The sequence below is a fragment of the Plecotus auritus genome, assembly GCF_963455305.1.
Source record: "Plecotus auritus genome assembly, chromosome: 8".
Classification (NCBI taxonomy): domain Eukaryota; kingdom Metazoa; phylum Chordata; class Mammalia; order Chiroptera; family Vespertilionidae; genus Plecotus; species Plecotus auritus.
This window is the reverse complement of record NC_137782.1, coordinates 171,135,269-171,154,845: the sequence shown is the minus strand read 5'-3', so window position 1 is coordinate 171,154,845 and position 19,577 is coordinate 171,135,269. Positions and strand designations below refer to the sequence as shown.

Genomic DNA, 19,577 nt, shown 5'->3' with positions numbered 1-19,577 from the left:
TCTCTCTAAAAAAAATAATAATAAAAAAAGGAAAAATATCCTTGGGTGAAGATTAAAAGAAAAAAAAAAGGAAGGAGGAAGGACTCCCTGGTCAGCAGGCCTGGCAGACCACGTGCTGGGAAGAGGCGACCTGCACAGACTTCAGTGACAGACCCTGGCTCCCCTCTACCCCCCCTGCAGGGGGAGGCAGTCTCCCCAACCACCAAGCTTGCAGCTGAGGATGCCCCTCTCCTCCCTCCGTCCGATTCCCGTAGCTGGTGGGGTCCCCCCAATGGCCCCCTTCTGCGTCTGGGAGCAGGCAGTGTCCTGCCAGGGCTTCAGAAGGCAGAGCCCCCCTCGGCCACGCCAGGCTGCGCCGGACACTGCATCTTCTGGACACGGAATCCACAAGGATCTGCATTTCTAACACAGTAAATCCTCCTCCTCCTCCTGCAGGAGTGATCGCCACACGGCACGAGCCCGCCAGCTGATGGAGTCTCGGCGATCTCTTCCCACAGCGTGTGCCTTCCCGCAGACCCCGGCCAGGGGCCCCAATGGTCTGGGTCAGTGGTCGGCAAACTCATTAGTCAACAGAGCCAAATATCAATAGTACAATGATTAAAATTTCTTTTGAGAGCCACAGTTTTTAAACTTCAACTTCTTCTAACGCCACTTCTTCAACATAGACTCGCCCAGGCCGTGGTATTTTGTGGAAGAGCCACACTCAAGGGGCCAAAGAGCCGCATGTGGCTCGCGAGCCGCGGTTTGCCGACCACTGGTCTGGGTGAAGAAGTCAACAGCAACTCATCACCAGGCGCCAAGACACACGGAAGGTCTATGTTCCACCAGGGAAGGTGCGTGTCTCAAGCAGGGCGGGACCCAGGGTCACAGCAGCCCCTTCCTCTTCCTATCCTTTCACAGCCGTGGCTGCTGGGTCTTCATCTGACTCTCACTAGACCATGGTCGGCAAACTGCGGCTCGCGAGCCACAGGCGGCTCTTTGGCCCCTTGAGTGTGCTCTTCCACAAAATACCACGGCCTGGGCGAGTCTATTTTGAAGAAGTGGCGTTAGAAGAAGTTGAAGTTTACGAAATTTGGCTCTCAAAAGAAATTTCAATCGTTGTACTGTTGATATTTGCCTCTGTTGACTAATGAGTTTGCCGACCACTGCTCTAGACGCTTGACACGCAGAAAGCATCACTGCCTCCCTCCAGAAAGGGCTGCCTCGGAGTCCTCTTTGTTTCCTGAGCTGAGCCAGCCAGCGAGAGGCGGCTGTTCTCCCTGGAAGGGCAGCGACCCTGAGAGGGATGTCATTGTTCGTGGCAACCAAATGCAGTGTCTCTTGACCTTTTAGGATTCTTGAGAACCCAGAGAAAGCCATGGGCATTCTCCTCTTCTCTCATTCTGGCTTTCTCACACACACACACTCACACACACACACACACACACTCACACACACACACACACTCACACACACACACTCACACACACACACACACTAACACACCCACACACACCCACACACACACACTCACACACTCACACACACACACACACACTCACACACTCACACTCACACACACACACTCACACACACACTCACACACTCACACTCACACACACACACACTCACACACACTCACACACACACACACACTCATACACCATTTACACTGCACACCTGTGCATGTAAATTCAGGGATTTCCTGGACGCCCTGAAGCCCATCCACGCAACCCGAGGGGCCAGCAGATCTCCGAGGTAAGACCCTGGCTCTAATTTGTGCCCTTCCTCGGAAGCAACTTCCCACGTCATTTTGCCTCCCGAGTGGAAGCTGAGGGCAAAGTCACCTCACGTCAGCCCCTTCCCTCTCACGGCCCCGGCCCGGGGCCCAGCGATCACGAGAAACCCATCTCAAGTCCCACCAGCTGGGCCCAGACCCTAGGAGGCTTTGCTGAACCTGTTCCCTGGAGAAGATTCCACCCACGGCATAGGGTGAAGGATGAAAATTCACCGGAAGCAGAAGCCTCAGTCTCCCCGCTCTGAACCAGACAGACTGGCCCCCGCCGTCCAGGCCCGGGGCTCCCTGGCTCCCGGCCTCCGCAGCACTCAGCACCCATTCCGCGCACCTCCCCCGCCTCTGCTTCGCGTCCACCCACCTCAGCACCACCCAGCTCTCCCTCCCAGGGGCCTCCTGACACGCACCAGGCCCCCAGCTGAACTGGCTCAGCAGCATAAGTGTCCTTTGCTCCATCAGGAGAGGAATATCTGACTATTCGTAGGGAGCTGCATCAAGCCCATTTTTTTGACCCTGGAGGTAAGGCTTGGTCTGCAAGTGTCACTCGGGTGAGCCAGAGCACAGCCATGAGCACGCGGGGAGGGGCAGGACAGAGGGGCAGTGGAAGGAAGGGATCGGGTGGAACAGGCCCAGGCCCCCCTTTGCTGCCTCCACGGGGGTGACCCTGGGTTTGTCACTGAGCCCGTCCTCACCTGTCTCTTCAGCTGTAAAACGAGGATAACAGTATCCACTTCACAACTGTTTCGGGAACCCAAGGCTGGGAAGTGCCGGAAGGCAGGGGAATATGAACAATCCACTGCCAGTGACAAGCTCAGCCACTCGGCCTCCAGGGAGGGGGCACCCTGCCCGAGGAAGGCCCGCAGACTGTCAGGACCTGCTGCCCCCGCCCCCCTGCCAGCAAGGTCACCCCGTAAGCTGAGGGCCTGAGCAACAGCACTGATCCTGGTGACCTCCATCCCTCGAGGGTCCCCTGGGACCAGGAGTCCGGCACTCGCCCAGCAATTACCCTTTGCTGGTAAACTCTCCGCCCCCTGGGCCCGGCAGCACCGTGATTAACTGACAGTGAGGAGCTGATAAGCCTGGGGCACAGAGGAGCAGGCTGCATCCCGTTGCCATGGCAACTCCTGCAGGTGCTCCTGAAAGGAAGCACGAGGCCACGGGCTGGGGTTGCTTTTCTCCCCCTCTCAGTGAGTCTAAACGGGAGAGAGGTCGCAGGGCGAGCGAGGCAGCCCAGTGCCAGCAGCAGGCACCTCGGCTCCTGCTAGCAAGTGGCGGAGCTGGGGCTGGGGCTGGGGCTGGGGCTGGGGCCGTCCGCTCCTTCCGCTGCACCCGGCGCAGACATCGAACTTGGGGAAACTGTCTCCTGCACAGAGCTCCCACTCACCCTGGGCTCTCAGGTACCTGCTCCCTGTCACTACCAAAGGAGCTCTAAATTGGGGCTGCTGCCAGGCCCAGACCCCCCTCCACCCCCCCCCCCCCCGCCCCCGGCTCCGCTCCTGTTCTGTTGGTAACAGAGCCGGCCTCCCTGCTGCGCTGCCTAAGTGCCCTCCAGAGGGAGACTGGGGAGCCACCTGAGGACCGGAGAGACCACACCCCGGCCCCACCTGTGCAGCTGGTCCCCTCAGTGCTCTACCTTCTCCACGGCTTCCCCCATTTCCTCCCGCCAGGGCCGCATCCCGACACGCCCTCCCATCCCCGAGGCCCCCCCTGTACTCCCCCCGCCCCCCGAATCTGCGCCTCACCATGGGGGTGTGCAGGAAGCACGTCCGGAGAAAGCCAAGCAAGTGCAGGTGCCCAGAGTCAAACTGCCAGAGCCAGACCGGCTCTCAACCCCAGATCCCTGATCCAGTCCAGGGCTTTCTCTGAACCGTGTCGCTGATCAGGTCAACAATTCCAGCATCTCCATGAGGGTAACCTTGGGCAGCCAGCGTGAGGATCCCAACCTGCCTTCCTGGCTGGTCACACACCGGCTGACCCCCCCCCCCCCCGCCCCGCCACGTGGGACCCCGCCAGGGCCACCGGGATCCCACGCCCTATGGCTAAGAGATCCCACACCCGAACACTGTTGAGGGTGTTGGCCTCTGAATCTGCTTCTCATGCGGGGAGGCCCCTCCCAGCCCCGGGGAGGGGACATTCGGACCCCTGACCCCAGGAGTTCCACACCAGCACGGATGTCCGAGTTGCTTTTCATTTTGCTAGTGCGAGTCTGACGCACGTCATCGCAGGCTCACAGCTGTGAGCAGGCCCCACAGCGCGCACGTCTTGCGCTGATAGTCCCAGTCCCAGCACCCGGGCTCCTGGGGGCAGTGGGAAGCCTGCCCGTGGAGGCAGCTGGGCGCACGGACCCTCAATCAAGAGCCCTCACTCTTCCTTTCGTGCCCTCCGCACCCAGCTGCCTGTGCTCCTGGTTTCTGGTTTTACGAGCCATCTTCCGTGGATGCGTTTGTAACTATTAGGAAGGGACAGTGAATCCCCAGCGGCTGCGCTTGGAGCTGGCTGGAGGGAAACGCAGCCTCTTCCCACAGAACAGGGCCCCCCTGCTCGCGAACGCGCCCCGAAGCATCAGGAAGAGGGGGTGTTCTTTCTAAAGAGCTGAGACCCAGTTTTCCAGGTGAGGCGGGGAGGTAACATCCCGCAGGCGGGCCCTTTCAGGCCTGGAGCCACCTTGACCCCAGCTCTAAATTTAGCTGCAAGTTCAGCAAGCCACAGGCCTTTCACTTCTCTTTTGATTGCTCCCTGCCTTTCACAGCGGCCCCTGCGCCCCTCCCGGGACCCGGGAGAGAGCCCGCATTGAGGTGCATGACTCTCCCTAGACCTGCCCAGAATGGGGCCGGAATGGGAGGGGCCAGGTGTCGGTCCCTTCACTCGCCTCGTCTGCTTCTGAACGAAAGGGAAGTGGACAGACACATGGCCAACAAGTGAGGAGTCAGTGACATAAATCCGGTCCCCCCCTGACTGGCTGTGAGGGCCCCACCCCCAGATAGTCTGACTCCATTGGCCAGGGTTAGGGTGGGGACTTGGCTTCAGTTATGACAAATTCTTGGGTGATTCCACACGCAGCCCCGATTGTTAACCACTGCTCCCGAGGACCTTCAAACGGGGACGTGAACACGTTCGAAATCCTTGACACGACCTCGTGTTAGGAAGCCAGGCGACGTCACAACAGGGACTGTCTGCGGGGAATGTTAATGGCGGCCAAGTGCCTTGCACCTTCGGGGGAATCTGGAGTGTCAGGGAAGCTCGAACGAAGGTGCCTGGTTTCCTGCAGCGTGTGGGCAGTTGGGACAGGTCAGCGTGAGACTCGTGAACACGGAGACGGCAGTGCCCGCCGCTATGAAGGCTGGCGCATCGATGAGCCCACAGTCTGCAAGGGCCAAAGGGTATTTCAGAGCCGCCCCCTTTTGCCATGAGGCTATCCGTTCAGGGAGGACGGGCGGGATGGAAATACCGCACAGTGTCCAGATGCCCTCCAGGAAGTCCATCCGGGTTTCTCGCAGAGGGACCTGTGGAGCATGTGGCCAGCGGCGAGGCTCCGAGCCAGGCTGCCTGACTCGCACTGGGGATCCGCGGCCCGCTGGCTGTGTCCCTGCAACTCACTCACCTCTCCCGCCTGTGTCCCTCTAAGGTTGTCACCAGGATTGCACGAGTTAATGCGTGTAAAGCTTGGGGTGTGTATTTGGGGCGACTTTCTTTCGCTGAAGCCCGGGACCAACCACAGAGCGCATTCCCTCGGCGGAGTGGGGTTCCAGCGGGGCACAGAGCGAACTGGGCTGCCCACTTACGCATGAGGACCAGGGCCGGGGGGGCTGTGGCTCACCTGAGGGTCTCACAGGGAGCCTCCGAGGGGCCTGGTGCCCATCGTCACTGCGCCTGCTCTCCTCCCGGCTGCTGCCCGGGCTGCTGCGGGTTTGGATCTGATGTGAGGCCCTGGGGGGAGTGGGCCCAGCGCTTCCAGCTGAGCCTCCACCTCCAGCACAGGCTCCCGCAGCCGGGCATCGGGGTCCCACCCCCGGGGAACACCCCTCAGTGTTTGCTGTTCACACGCTCGCTGTGATTGCCATGTGTCATTAGTGGGCCCCCACATGCCTCCCCTGCCCGTGGTAAGTGTGCACGTGGCTGTGAGCCCGCCCGCCCGCTGGCGGCCGAGCTTTTACACACGTACGGGCTTGTCAGCCTTCTCGTGCTGCTGAGTGGGCGGCCCTCAGTGCTGGTATTGACCATCCAGCTGTGGCCTGAACATCACAGCTCACAACCTGTCACTCTAGTGGGGGAGGGGTGCCTGCTATGTACCTGACAGAGCCTCAGGCATCCCCTCCCCTCGTCCTTGGCAACCCCGGGAGACAGAGAACATGGCCCTCGTTGTATACGGGACAGAGGAAGGTCCAGAGAGGTGGGCACAGGGCCCAGAGTCGCCTCCCTACGCCGAGACCTGCATCAGGCCCACTCCCTGCGTCCCAGCACCTGCTCCACCACCGCCCTCTCCTCCTCCCTCCCTCCCTTTCTCACGCCACCTGCCCACAGGCAGCCGTTGGGACGCGGCCCTGGAGGCTTCACCTGAATTCCGTTCCGAAAGGCAGTTCCAACAACGGGAGCAGGCTTGAGTCTCTCTTGGTCAACAATAAAGTACAGACTTTATTGTATTTTACTGGCAGGCTGCTCAGCACGGATCTTTATTTCCCACTTGCGGGACCACCGAGAACCATCAGCAGGGACAGGTGCTGCCTCCGGGGCCAGCACTCGGCTCTGGGTGCTCCCGTAGGCAGGGAGGGGACACGGGAGACTGACTGTGCGTGGGCCCGGGCCGCGTCACACCCAGTGCCGGCTGGCGCTCAGGGCTGTGCTGAAAGTCCTCAAGGCCCGATGCGTGTCCCTGGCGGCCAGAAGGAGCGACCCCGCTTCGGCCTCGTGGCCGGCCTCCCGCAGGTCCCTGGCCAGCCCCTCGGCGTCCCAGCGCCCTGGCTGAGGGCTGGCCAGGAGGTGCTGGACGATGCGCGGGTAGAAGGGAGTGGAGAGGCATGGCACCAGCAGCTTGGCGTCCAGGAGCAGGGAGAGAAGTTCCTGGTCACAGTTTGAGTCATTCACCTTCAAGGAATAAGACAGGCAGGACGTGAGGCTGGCGTGGCTCACCCTCCCAGGAGCCCCACCCTCGAGTCCTTAGAACCCTTCTCCCCTGGGGAACAGTCCTGCTCCCCAGGGCGCATGGAGGGCAGTGTCACAGCCTGGGAGATGGAGGGTAAGGACTCTGCTCAACGCCGGGGTCAGCGAGCCACGGAGCCAGGATCTGAGCTGAGGTTGTCCTGACTCCGGGCCAGCGTCCCGCAGCCACACTCCCCAGTTCCCTGAGGCGCTTCCCCCGGTCCCCGCTCTTTAACCCCAACGACTGGGTCTCCTCCCCTGAACAGACCCACAAGGGAAGTTCTTTCCAGAAGGAACCTTCTCCTCCGCTGAGAAAATACACCCTCGGCCCCATGACATCAACAGGACGATGTCGGGAGGTGTTTCGATCTTGTTCTCACGTAGGCGCCGGAGAGCTCAGCATCACACTCACCTTCCTCACGTGCTCTACGGGCCTTTCAGCTGTGGCCCTCTGCACGGCCCCTGGTCCTACCTATCTTCTTAGTCCAGGAATCTTTGACACTTAGCTTACACTTTTCTGTCTTCTATTGCTGTCCATACTATTGCAAGGAATCAAGTCAATGCTAATGCATATTGAAACTCAGACTCCCTGACGTTGTCATAACAGAGCCACGACAGGCTTTCTGAATGTCACTGTGCACTTTCAGTGACTCTGGTTATAGGAGCCTCGGACACAATGTGGCCTTTCAAAGCCAATTAAGTGATGGTAGAGCCGCCGGACAATCCTGCACACAGTGTGGCTGTCCTGCTTGCTCTGGGACCAAGAGGAACGGCTCCTGAGACGCAGAGGTCAGCGGTGCCTACTGCCCGTGAGAATTAGAACAAAGGAAGTTCTGAGAGTAAGCCACTGCCCATCTTCCTCTAAGTCACCTGGTGACCCCTCAAAACTCAGCGCAAATGTCAGCTCCAGGGACCCCTCCGAGGTGGCATTTCCTCTAAATCCCTGGCCAAGCTGCTCCCACCTTCCCCATCCTCCAGGGCACCGACTAGCTGCCTCTTCGTGTCTGTTCTGGAAACCTGTCTGTCTCCTGGCCAGGCTGAGGTTGTATCTTATCGTCCTCTGTCTCAGCAGCAGTGCGCGCCACGGATCAAATAACTGAATTAGAGTGAGAGGCGTGTGGTCTTGTGAAAAGAAGATAGGCTTTAGGGTTAGAGACCCATTTCTGATCCCGGCTGCTTTGCTGCTGCTGTGTGACCTTGCTACGGACAACCTTGCTGGGCGCCAGTTTCCACATCTGAAATGCAGACCGCCTACGGGGCTGAAGTCACCTGTGCTGTCCAAGTGCCCAGCCCAGGGCTTACGGAGGTCAAGCTCAATAAATGGCTCAAGTTAAAAGTCAAACCACCCAACAACCAGCACTTTCGAGAAGAGGAAGGGGCTGACAGATATCAAAGTGAGCAAAACGATTGCCACCCGTCTCCATCGGTGATTTTGTGTGTGTGTCGTGATTCATTTTTGAGAATAAATGAAACTTTGCAGATCTTAGGAAAGAAATCTATTAAAGCACAAAGCACTACTGTCTTCCAAGCCATTAAAATGGTATCTGCTTAATTCCTGTTTCAACAATAGCCAATGAACCTTCTCTGAATTAAAGTCTTTGATTTTATGGCTCTATAAGAAGCTAAGAGTAATTACAGTAATGAGGTGAGCTCAGATTCCAGTAGCATCATGTATGCAGGACCTCATTTCAATGACTTCAAGGAGATTATTTAAACTTATTTCACTGTTTAGGGAAGGATATTTGTCTTGTTACATTTACTATTACTAATAAAGTTATTAAATATAGCAACAATAAAGGCAGAAAAACACAAGGGCAACATAAGTGTATAGCTGGAATGAAAAAAATGCCTGTGGGTAGTTTCTTGTAATTTATATTTATTTGATGACAGCCGGTCCCACTCCTGGCATGGGATTTAATAGCATCCTCTTCGGAAACCCAAGCTGGGACAAATCATCTGGCTTACAGCCCAACAACAGGGAGTCTGTGGCTGTAACCAGATCTCCCCTTTCGGGGCCCGAGTGTGGCCGGGCCCACACTTTGTCCTGTCACCTTCCTACTTTGCCTAATCCCTTGAGGCCCTATGTCAATCCTCCCCCGAGGTAATCCCCGACACCCAGGAATGGTACTGCATTTCACCTTTACAAACACCCTACCCGTTCATCTCCTGGGCACAGTCCCGGGCCGCGCACCCTGGATGCCGGTACATTTACGTACAGCAGGCAATTCTCGATAATAAATAATACAAGACTATGTTACTGGTTTATGTATTTCCTAAACCAGTGCTTTTTTCAGCCCGTGCGCTGCCGAATTTTAGTAATTAGTTTCTGTGTGCCAGGAGATGAAAAAGCTGAAAATCACAGTCTCATGATATACTTTTCATCGTTATTATAATGTAGAGTGTACTTTCTACTTATTAGAAATAAAAGTTTGCTGTAAACAGTGTGCCCCATGCCGAAACCGGTTTGGCTCAGTGGATAGAGCGTCGGCCTGCGGACTGAAAGGTCCCGGGTTCGATTCCGGTCAAGGGCATGTACCTTGGTTGCAGGCACATCCCCAGTAGGGGGTGTGCAGGAGGCAGCTGATCGATGTTTCTCTCTCATCGATGTTTCTAACTCTCTATCCCTCTCCCTTCCTCTCTGTAAAAAATCAATAAAATATATTTAAAAAAAAAAAAACAACAAAAAAAAAACCGGTGTGCCCCATTATGCGGGCAGCAGCCTCACGCATCTCGTTTCCGCGTCTCGCGGCTGTGCCCGTTCCTCTCTGCTGCTTATAAACAGTGCGGCCTAGGCGGACAGGGTTTGCGAGGCCTACCGTCGTGCACATGGTGTCCTGGGCCTCTGCCCTCACTCACCACTCGCCCACTGACTCACCCACAGTTTGGGGGGCTGGGTGTGCACCCTAGCTCCAGGCTTCTCCTCCCCTCTCTGCCCTCTGACACTTTTGTTAGAAAAAGCATGGAATCACACATAACACTCACTCACCCAGACACATAACACACAGTCACACACAATACTTCAAACTGATCACTTCACCTGAAGGAATGATCTCCCTACAGAGGGGTTTCAGAAGGAGTCACACAACGTGGATTCGTTAAAATGCAGCCCTGAGCTGCCTAGTTCTAAAGGGTAAAATTTAAAAAGGGAGGTGACAGTTTCTTCCTTAATCACAACAAGACAGCAGCCTCGAGGGAGAGGGCGCAGGCCCTGGTGCAGTCCACCATTCCTCCGCCCAGATGGCCAGGCTGCCAGAGGACAGAGGGCTGGGGGTCAGACGGTGCCAGTGAACATGACCGTGGCCACTCTCCACCTTAATTCGGAGACACACACACCCAGACAGAAAACCGACCCGAGGCCAGGGGCCCCCAGCCCGAGTTTCCCGTGCCCAGGACATTTCCTGAAGGGCCGACATATGGCTTCTTAAGAGAAACAGCTTCGCTATTTGGATTTACAGTCTCCGCACCTAAACACAGGGGCTGGTTTGTAAATGTCTGTAAACCGGAGGCGTTCAGTACATGTTTGTAAAATACTAGGAGACGAATACCTGCTTCCTAGACAAACAGAGAGAGCGGCTGTGGTCGGGGAATACCATGGACAGAGCAATCGTGGCTAATCCTGGTCAGTGCTGGCCGCACCGACTCATGTCCTGGAAGCAGAGTAATGTCAAGCCGGCGGGCGTACCTTGGCGACGGCGGCCACGTGCTCCAGGGCCACGGTGTGAAGGCGGGCGTCGGGGCTCTCCAGGAGCAGCTTGAGGGACGGCAGCAGCAGGGCCTGGCTCCGCAGCAGCGCGCTCAGCTCCTCCACGCACTGCAAGCACAGGGGACACACTGACTCCGTGCCTCGCCCACTGCACAGGACGCTGTACACCTGTCTGAGCCCCCAGATCTCCCTCCACGGCATCGCTTTCAATGGCTGCGTAGTGTCCCACCGGGTGGACGCGGGACTGTCACTTACTTTCCTGAATTCTCAGAGCCCTCGTTTCCTCTAAGAACAATGGAGGTAATGTGTCTGCTTTGCAGAGTGTGTGTGTTATGTGTGTGTGTGAGAGAGAGAGAATGGGTGTTAATAATAACATACAATGCTCAGCATATACTACATGCTTAACAAGCAATAAAAAGTATTGTCCATTGTTAATACTATCAAATATCTAGTATCATCACTGCAACAAAGGAAATCAGCAAGTTAGATGTTTAAACGCCTGTTTAAACCCTAATGTCAAGGTGAACCGGAAACCTGATACTTAAGATGTTGCATCTTCATGAAAACTCAAAAGGCATTTGGGACTCCGCAGAGGGACCTGGGTATCCTCAGCTCTTTCTCCCGCTGGCCGGCCGGCCTGCCTCGGAGAGAGGCTTTCATGCAGGCAACCAATGCACCTCCTCTCACAAAAGCACGGGGGAGAGGACTCAGCAAGCCCCGCCCCGCTGCGTCAGGCTGCCCCGTCCTGACTTCAGCTGCACGTGGTCAAGTTCCCAAGACATTTCCATTTGCAATAATAATGCTCCTTCCTTTGTAACAGTTGTAAGTCACATCTGAGCACATTTAGCGATCAATAAAAATAGCACATAACATCTGCACAGTTCCGTTAAACTTGGCATCCTGAAAAAACCCGTAACTGTACCCCATTGTAAGACAGGAACTGAGGCAGCATAGGAAAATGAAGGCAAGTCACAGCGGCAACAGAACTCCTAGGATAATAATTACTTTTCATCCCATCAAATTGGAGGAGAGAGGTGATAATGACCTGCTTACAAAAGGGGTTCAATCCAGTGCCTTTCTCCTCCCCCCAGGAGATTGTGGATTTGGGGGAGGCGGGGGGGCAGGTGCTCTGGGTGAGGCAGTGAATAGCAGCCTCTGCTCACTCCTCACAGTTGAGAAACAGGGTCCCGAACAAGGTTTCCCCAACCTCGAACCAGTAGCACTGACTCCAGGCACGCGGGCATCTGGTCCTGATCCAGCCACACCTGACCTCAGCTCATGTTACGGCAAAGGTGAACCCCGTGTTTTTTACACCGTACCTGCCCGGGGCCTGGGCGGGGGAGGGTAATAAACTGTGTGGAGACCCCACTCTGTGCCGTGTGTGGACTCCTGCCATGGGTGACACAGGTGACACAGCCGTGGTCCCCACCTCTGGGTGCTCACTATAGCAGGGCCGTCACAGGTAAGCAAGTAGCCGACACCACCCATCGCATACCACAGGAGCATTGGGAGTCACCTTTGGTGTTGGTGCTTTAAATATTTCACAGGAGAATTCTGTCATTCTGGTGGGTGACAGACTTCTTTAAATAAATATTTTAAAATCCAATCAAAAAACACTTAGCCAGTCCCTCATTCTGTAAACAATTCATTAAATGTGCATTCAGAATGGGAATCTTTTCCTTGAGTGATTACAATGAAGATTCAGACAACTCTACTTACAATTTTATTTTCAAGTTTATCTCCTATGTGGTAGCAACTCAAAAACCAATTCATCAATTTAGTGCCATTGTCCAGATGCTACTGAAGACACGCAGCCTGCTCAGACTGCACATGGCCGAGGTCGGACCCACTGCGGGGAGCTGTAATTAATATGTGCTTATTTTAGAAAGTTCAGATACACATACGTCTACATAGGACACAGAAACCTCTGTGACAGCTATACCACGAGGTCAGACAGAGAACCAAGGTCAAATGGAGGCGGCTGCGTGTTTACAGAGAACAAACACGGAGGTTTGCAATCTCATCACACTGCTGTGAAAAACATGGACAAATCAGGGCGGCGGGTGACCTGCCCCACCTGGAGGACTGCCGAGGCTCCCCGCTGCGCTCCAGCCGGCCTGCCCCGGCCCAGCGCCGTGTGAGCTGCCATGACGCCTTGGAACGTACATGTGAGTGAGACACACAGGCCCCAGAGGGACTAGCAGCGGGCTCTGCCCTGGGACTGTGAAAGGAAGGCCGCGCCGGAGCCCGAGCAGGGAGGAAGGCCCTCCAGCGTCCTTTCCGCACCGTGTGCCCTCGTGTGACCTGCTACCAATGGGGCCCTTGGCCTTCCGACACCCTGAGCTCCTGTCCCTCCCGAGCAGCAGCGGACACTGCCCACAGCAGAGTGCGGAGAAGAGGAAGGTGCCCGCAGGAGAGCCACTCACCTGGGCAGGGAGCATCTGCCTGGTGCTGTACAAGGAGCGGCAGATCTTCAGAACTTCCTCGCCCAGGGCCTCCCTGTTCCCCGACGTACACCTGGTCAGCATCGCCGCAGCCAGCCGCACCCAAGGGTTATCCGTGACGCTGGCTCTGGGGAGGAAAAGGCAAGGGCCTGGAAATGATTCAGCTGGACAACGGTGAGAAGCAGGTTTCAAACACGAAAGAAATCCCACTTGCCAAGTGGAATGCTTGTGACGAACGGCGCTCGTGACCCCGAGGACACGCCCTTCAGGCTGTCCTTCAGGGGAACATCTCACGGAGGGGGCGCCCACGGTGGCATCGCCGGCCCCCAGGGCACCGGCTGCCCCGAAGTCCCGGCCGCTGGGCTCAGGCAGGCTCCCTGGCTTACTGCCTGGTGAACTCGGAGACGTGACTTTAACCCCCGAGCCTGGGTGGACGGTTCTGGGGAAGCCGCCGACCTTTCTGGGCCTGGGGTTTCCCAAGTTAGTGCCTGCCCCCGACGTAGTGCTTCGCTTAACGGAGGATCGTTTGCAATCATGAAGTGTCGCTCATAATAGCAGGCCCGTCGAACTGTTCACTACCCAAACCGGCTCTTCTTAATCATGCGATCATGACTATGATCAGGACTGACCCTGGGGTCGGGCAGGACGAATGCCAGGCGGGCAGGGCACAGCAGAGATCAGCGTGGGGCACAGACTGGGGAAGCCACCACAAGCCGGAGGGAGACCCCGCTTGGAGCTCCACATAGTTCTCTTATTCTAGACAGAAACACACACAAAGTTTGCCCTTTGTTCCCCTTCTCTGGCCGCCGCACCCCGCGCTGCATAAACACCACGACTTACAGGTCGAGGGACCTGGCCCGGGAGCAGGGCACCGACTTCACTTACAACACTGGACAACACTGGGAATTAACTTCTCTGTGGAGTGTCCGTGGTCTCATCAGCACAGCTCTGGATTCTAGACACGGAGCACCTAAAGGGGGCCCTCGCCTTGACAGGATTTTACTCCTTGCCCCTGAGAAGAACCTCAAGTGCAAGGACAACAAGGAGGTACACACGCGCAGCCTCTGTCTCAGCTCAAACTCAGCTCTGTGTCTCAGGGAGCACTGCTCGTGTCAAAGCACACACAGGCCCTGGAGTGTGTGGCTGACGGAGACTCCCCACACGCACGGACCAGCCCCGCTTCCTCTCTGAGTCTGAACCGGGGCCCTGGGTTTGCCCGCCAGGCTGCCCGCTGCAGAAGGGCACGCCCCGTGGGGCAACGCGGCTTCCTGGCAGTAATGGCCAAGACGCTCTTCCACCAGCGTGCTGCACTGAGACACTGAATTGTCCCCAAGTACAAATCTCTTACGCTTCCCAGGCAGCCTCCTGCAGGGACTCACACCCACATCTGCAGGTGGAACCACGGAATTAGCAGCCAGATGGATCGGATCGCGCACTTTCCTGAGTTTTTAATTCGATTGAGTTGACTGGCAACATCAATCACTGTCACACCCCTCCCTCCCGGCCTTCCCTCTCCCCCCACCCTCTTGGTTCTGGTTCCGGTGGAAGTGCTGAGGTCATACTCAGATGGCCTGGAAGAAAGCGCTTTGAGAGCCTGTCTGTAAAGGACAGTGGCTGGGCGGAGGGTGAGCAGATGGGCAATGAGTTCTGACTCCACGGGTCGCATAACGGAGGATGCAGAACACAGGTCAGCAATGTACTCACTTCCTTCCATGTTCGACTACAAAAAATACACCTTTAACAATTAAGATAGTTTTGTCTACGAATACATTAGATGGCTTTACACGCAATGTTTTAAGTGACGCTGCTTTGTGTCTGTGGGTGAGCGAGGGGCTGGAAATGGTCCCGTTCTAAAGAGAGAGGAACAGTGACACGGGTCACTAACCTACCAGAGGTGTCATGCTCTGAGCTTAGAAGACTGACTGAGAGAGCCCTTTGAAGGGCTGAAACAATCTACACTCAACACTGATTTTCTGAAACAGAAAAGCTGGCTGACAATCAGATTTGTGGTCCCACGTCCACTTCCCATCCTCCCCAGCTGGGACTTGGCCAGAAACGGACGCCCGGCCCCAGCAGAGACCTGGACTCGGCAAGCCCAGTCCGGCCTGTTTCCCACAAGCACCCGGACCCAAGGCTGCTGCACCCAGACAGCTGGGAACCAGATGGAAACGCCGTCCCGACACGGCCAGGAGGAAGACAGAGGTGTTCTGATGAGAGCCCGGCCTGGCTTCACACAGCGAGGTGCGACCCGGGCTCGAAAGCTCCACACCGCATGCCGTCCCAAGGCGCACGGCAGAGACAGAGAAAGGCCGTTCCCACGGGACGTAAGGACAGCCGGGAACAGTCGGTAATATTGCAGCAAGGCGGATGGGGCCGGGTGGGGCTGGAAGTATCGGGGAGACCACTTTGTGAAGTATACGACTGTCTAACCACTGTGCTCTACACCTGAACTAATGCAGAACAATACTGAATGTCAAGTGTAATTGAAAACCACAGAACAAAACAACACGCCTTCAGAAATTCTCACAGCCCCCCTGGGTTAGTGAGCCTTTTCCAGATGTTCTTCGGGGCCCTACATGCGCACAGAATGGCTTTTCAGGAAAACCTGCTTCCCGGCTGCGGGGGCAGATGCGGCACCTGGGCCTGGCACCTGTGCGTGTGGGAGCACAGGCGAGTCCCGGGCAGGCAGGCGGCGGGAACAGAGGCCCACGCGCTCTGTGTTTTGCCGAGGAGGAGCAGCCGGTCATGACAGACAGCGTATGTGCGCAGAGGAAACCGGCCACGCCTTCCACGGGATTCCGTGGCTGTGGCACAAGGGCGGGGTGGCTGCTCCAGGCAGCCACGAGGGCGGCGGCCAGCCCAGCATGACGCGCTGGAAACCCAAGGGCTGTGAAGGTGGCCAGTGGCTGGGAGAGCTGTGCCTGTCCCATAGCAACCACGGGACGCCTGACGTTATAGAACTTCACTTCGGAGCTTCACCTTCCGCATCTACCAAACGAGCGCCCGTCACCCTGGCGTGCAGGCTGTGTGACGGAGAACGTGCAAACCGCACATCGCCCTGTGTGACCTCAGCGAACGGGAATGACCCGCTTACTCCACGGGAATTCTCATTAGCATCGGAAGCCACGCCAACAGAGTCAAAGATTTCCTGGTGACAAGAGAGGAGCTGGAACAAAACGACTCTGCTGACATCGTAAACCAGATGCTATCGTCAAGAGCTGTCTGATACTTTTGGGTGAGATATTTGGGTTTAGGGGCAAGATGGATCTTATCTGTCTTTCACAGGCTCCTTTGAAGGCGCTGGATCTTTAAGACGAAGGGACGGAGGAGCCTCGGGTGGGGACCACTTACGCGCTCTCTGGGCTCAGGGGCGGCCAGGCCTGCAAGAGCAGCGCCAGGTGCTGGAACTCGGCCTCGGCGCAGCTGCACTCCAGGAGCTCCGCGAACAGGGCGCTGCGGCTCTCCTCGCTGTCGACGTCGGCCACGGCCACCTGGAGGTCGAAATACACGCTTCAAACTGGTGGCAGAGGCTGAGGAAGTGGTTTCTAGGAGAATCCAAATCTGATGATTCTGACTCAACACTCCTTTGAAAATTTTTACAATTCAACGACATCCTACCTCCCATCTCCACCAAGAGCCTTCAAAAGCTCGGTGCCTTTCCAACCTCAAACCTCTCCGTCAAAAGTTGTTTAGAACAAATCACAGGGTGGATTTGAACGCTCTTTACCAAGATCAATTCGAACAAGGAGATTTCCACAGGACTGGCTTATCGGCATCTCATCTGTTATGTTAAAATACTGAATTGTTTTACGAGTTTACTCAAAATCAGCCTGTTGTTTTTACTTTAAATTATCCTTCATGCATTTCTACTCTGCATTTCAGCATTATTACTGCTAAGGGCTCATGTTGTCCCCAAAATGTCCCTAATTTAAAATTAAAGATTTTACTAAAGTGCATTTGTCACGTTTTTGCGACAAACCAAAATAAAGTAAAATACCCTTTACTCCCATCTCCATTTCTAACGTAAAACAAGTCTCAGCCATAAAAAGAATGCGAGTGGTTCCTCTCATTGAAGAGCTGGTGACATTTCTCTCACACTGAGGCAGCCCTAACACAAATCGCAGCCCCCACAGCTCCGTGGACAAAATGTTTGCTAGTCCCAACCAGCAGGCCGCTTTCAACGTAAGAGGCCCCAAAGCTGGTTCTCTCGTTCCCTAGCCTCTCTTGACCTAGGGTGTCTGGGACTGGGTAACGAAGACTCACATGATACCTTGACAGAGGAGAACGAACGGTTACCTACATATTTGCTAAACTGTCTTCATCAATGCGTGTTTCCAAAAGATTCAATTCAATGGTCATTCTGGCTCTGGCCCCCAGGAAGCCATCTGAGAGGTTGTACCACGGACTTTGCACTTCCACGGAAGTTGGTAAATGCTATGAAATCACTGGTGATGCTATGGGAAGTGCTGTTCCCGGGGGCCAGCCGGGTCCTGCAGAGCCTGCCCCACAGCCCCATGCCACTCTCCCGTGGAATAGTCACTCAGAGCATCTGACTATTCTTGAAATAACTTTATAACCCGGCAAGTCAGCGGACCCTCGCAGGAGTTCTGTGTGGAGAACAGCACAGTACTATTCACCTCACTTTACAGACGAGAAAACAGGCTTGTCTGTCCCAGCACGGGGCAAGCAAGAGGCAGGGCCAAAATATAATTTTGAGCAGGTCCGGATGTTCTGAATCGAGAGGACTCAGTAAGCTAAACACGCTTCGAATGTTTGTTGTTGTTGTTAATCCTCATCCAGAGGATATTTTTCCATTGATTTTTTTAGAGGGAGTGGAAGGGTGGGAGGGAGGGGTGGGAGAAGAGAGAGAGAGAGAAACATTGATGTGAGAGAGACACATTGATTGGTTGCCTCCCACCCAAGGCCTGACCAGGGCTGGGGATCGATCCTGCAACCCTTTGGTGTGCAGGTGGATACTCTAACCACTGCTCAGGCCAGGGCAAGCTTTAAATTATTTAAATTGGTGGTCTAACTGCGAGTTTTACAACCGTTTGTTACCTGCTTACAAAGAAATGTGTGTGTTTATCTCAAACTCAAGCCACCCATCTGTTGTTGCCAGACCTCAGCACCTTCACTGGTCCCCAGCCTCGGCGCCCTCAGGTGCTCTGCACTCATCACACACACACACTTCTGGCTCTGGGGCTCGGCTCTGCTTCCTCTGCCCCCACGTTCTGTCTCCAGATAGCTGTGGGCTATAAGGCTCACCCCTCACTTCCTTCAGATTTCTCCAGCGTCACCTTATCACTGCATAACTGCCCCCCTGAAGCGCATCCCCCCCCTTATCTCTCTCCCTCACCTGCTTCATTTCCTTCTTAGCATTTAAAAGTACGAGACACATTAGATATTTGCTTACTCCCTTTCTTCTTCATTAGAAGGGAAGCTCCTTCAAAACGGAGGCTTTTACTTATTCACTGGTTTACTCCCACTTCTTAAACTAATGCTTGACAGACAGTAAGTCTTACTGAGTAGATGAACTAGTGAATGGGTATACAAATGAATGAATAGAAATCATCATTTATAAAATGTTTTAGCATGGAATATCAAATATTCATAGAGTTGCCTTAAGTTTTGGCTGTTCTATTATTATTATTACTAGAGGGCCGGTGCACGAAATTCATGCCCCGGGGGGTGGGGAGTGTCCCTCAGCCCAGCCTGCACCCTCTCCAATCTGGGACCCCTCGAGGGATGTCCGGCTGCCCGTTTAGGCCCGATCCCAGTGATAGGGCCTAAACGGGCAGTTGGACATCCCTCTCACAATCAAGGACTGCTGGCTCGCAACTGCTCACCTGCCTTCCTGATTGCCCCTAACCGCTTCTGCGTGCCAGCCTGATCACCCCCTAACCACTCCCCTGCCAGCCTGATTGATGCCTAACTGCCCTCCCCTGCAGGCCTGGTCACCCCCAACTGCCCTCCCCTGCAAGCCTGGTCCCCCCCAACTGCTCTCCCCTGCAGGCCTGGGTCCCCCACAACTGCCCTTCCCTGCAGCCCCGGTCACCCCCAACTTCCCTCCTCTGCCGGCCTGGTCACCCCTAACTGCCCTCCCCTACAGGCTTGATTGCCCCCAACTGCTCTTCCTTGCAGGCCTGGTCCCTCCCAACTGCCCTCCCCTACTGGCCTGATCGCCCACAACTGCCCTCCCTTGCAGACCTGGTCCCTCCCAACTGCCCTCCCCTGCTGGCCATCTTGGGGCAGCCATCTTTGACCACATGGGGGCAGCCATCTTGTGTGTTGGATGGTCAATTTGCATATTACTCTTTTGTTAGATAGGATAGAGGCCTGGTGCATGGGTGGGGGCCAGCTGGTTTGCCCTGAAGGGTATCCCGGATCAGGGTGGGGGTTCCCTTGGGGTGTGGGGCAGCCTGGGCAAGGGGCCTGTGGTGGTTTGCAGGCCGGCCATGCCCCCTGGCAACCCAAGCAGAGGCCCTGGTATCTGGGGTTTATTTATCTTCTACAATTGAAA

At 55.7% G+C, this 19,577-nt stretch overlaps 1 protein-coding gene across 1 annotated transcript in view; it reads right to left on the bottom strand.

The window, feature by feature from the left end:
- Positions 1-6,373: 6,373 nt before the first annotated feature.
- The window catches only part of NBAS (NBAS subunit of NRZ tethering complex), a 211,088-nt gene continuing 197,884 nt past the window's right edge, over positions 6,374-19,577 (bottom strand). Inside the window, exons 49-52 of the mRNA XM_080683646.1 lie at positions 16,409-16,548; positions 13,040-13,184; positions 10,593-10,721; positions 6,374-6,856 (exon numbers count right to left, since the gene is read on the bottom strand). Coding sequence (XP_080539772.1) covers positions 6,581-6,856; positions 10,593-10,721; positions 13,040-13,184; positions 16,409-16,548 — 690 coding nt within the window. The 3' untranslated portion in view covers positions 6,374-6,580. The remainder of the gene's footprint in view (positions 6,857-10,592; positions 10,722-13,039; positions 13,185-16,408; positions 16,549-19,577) is intronic.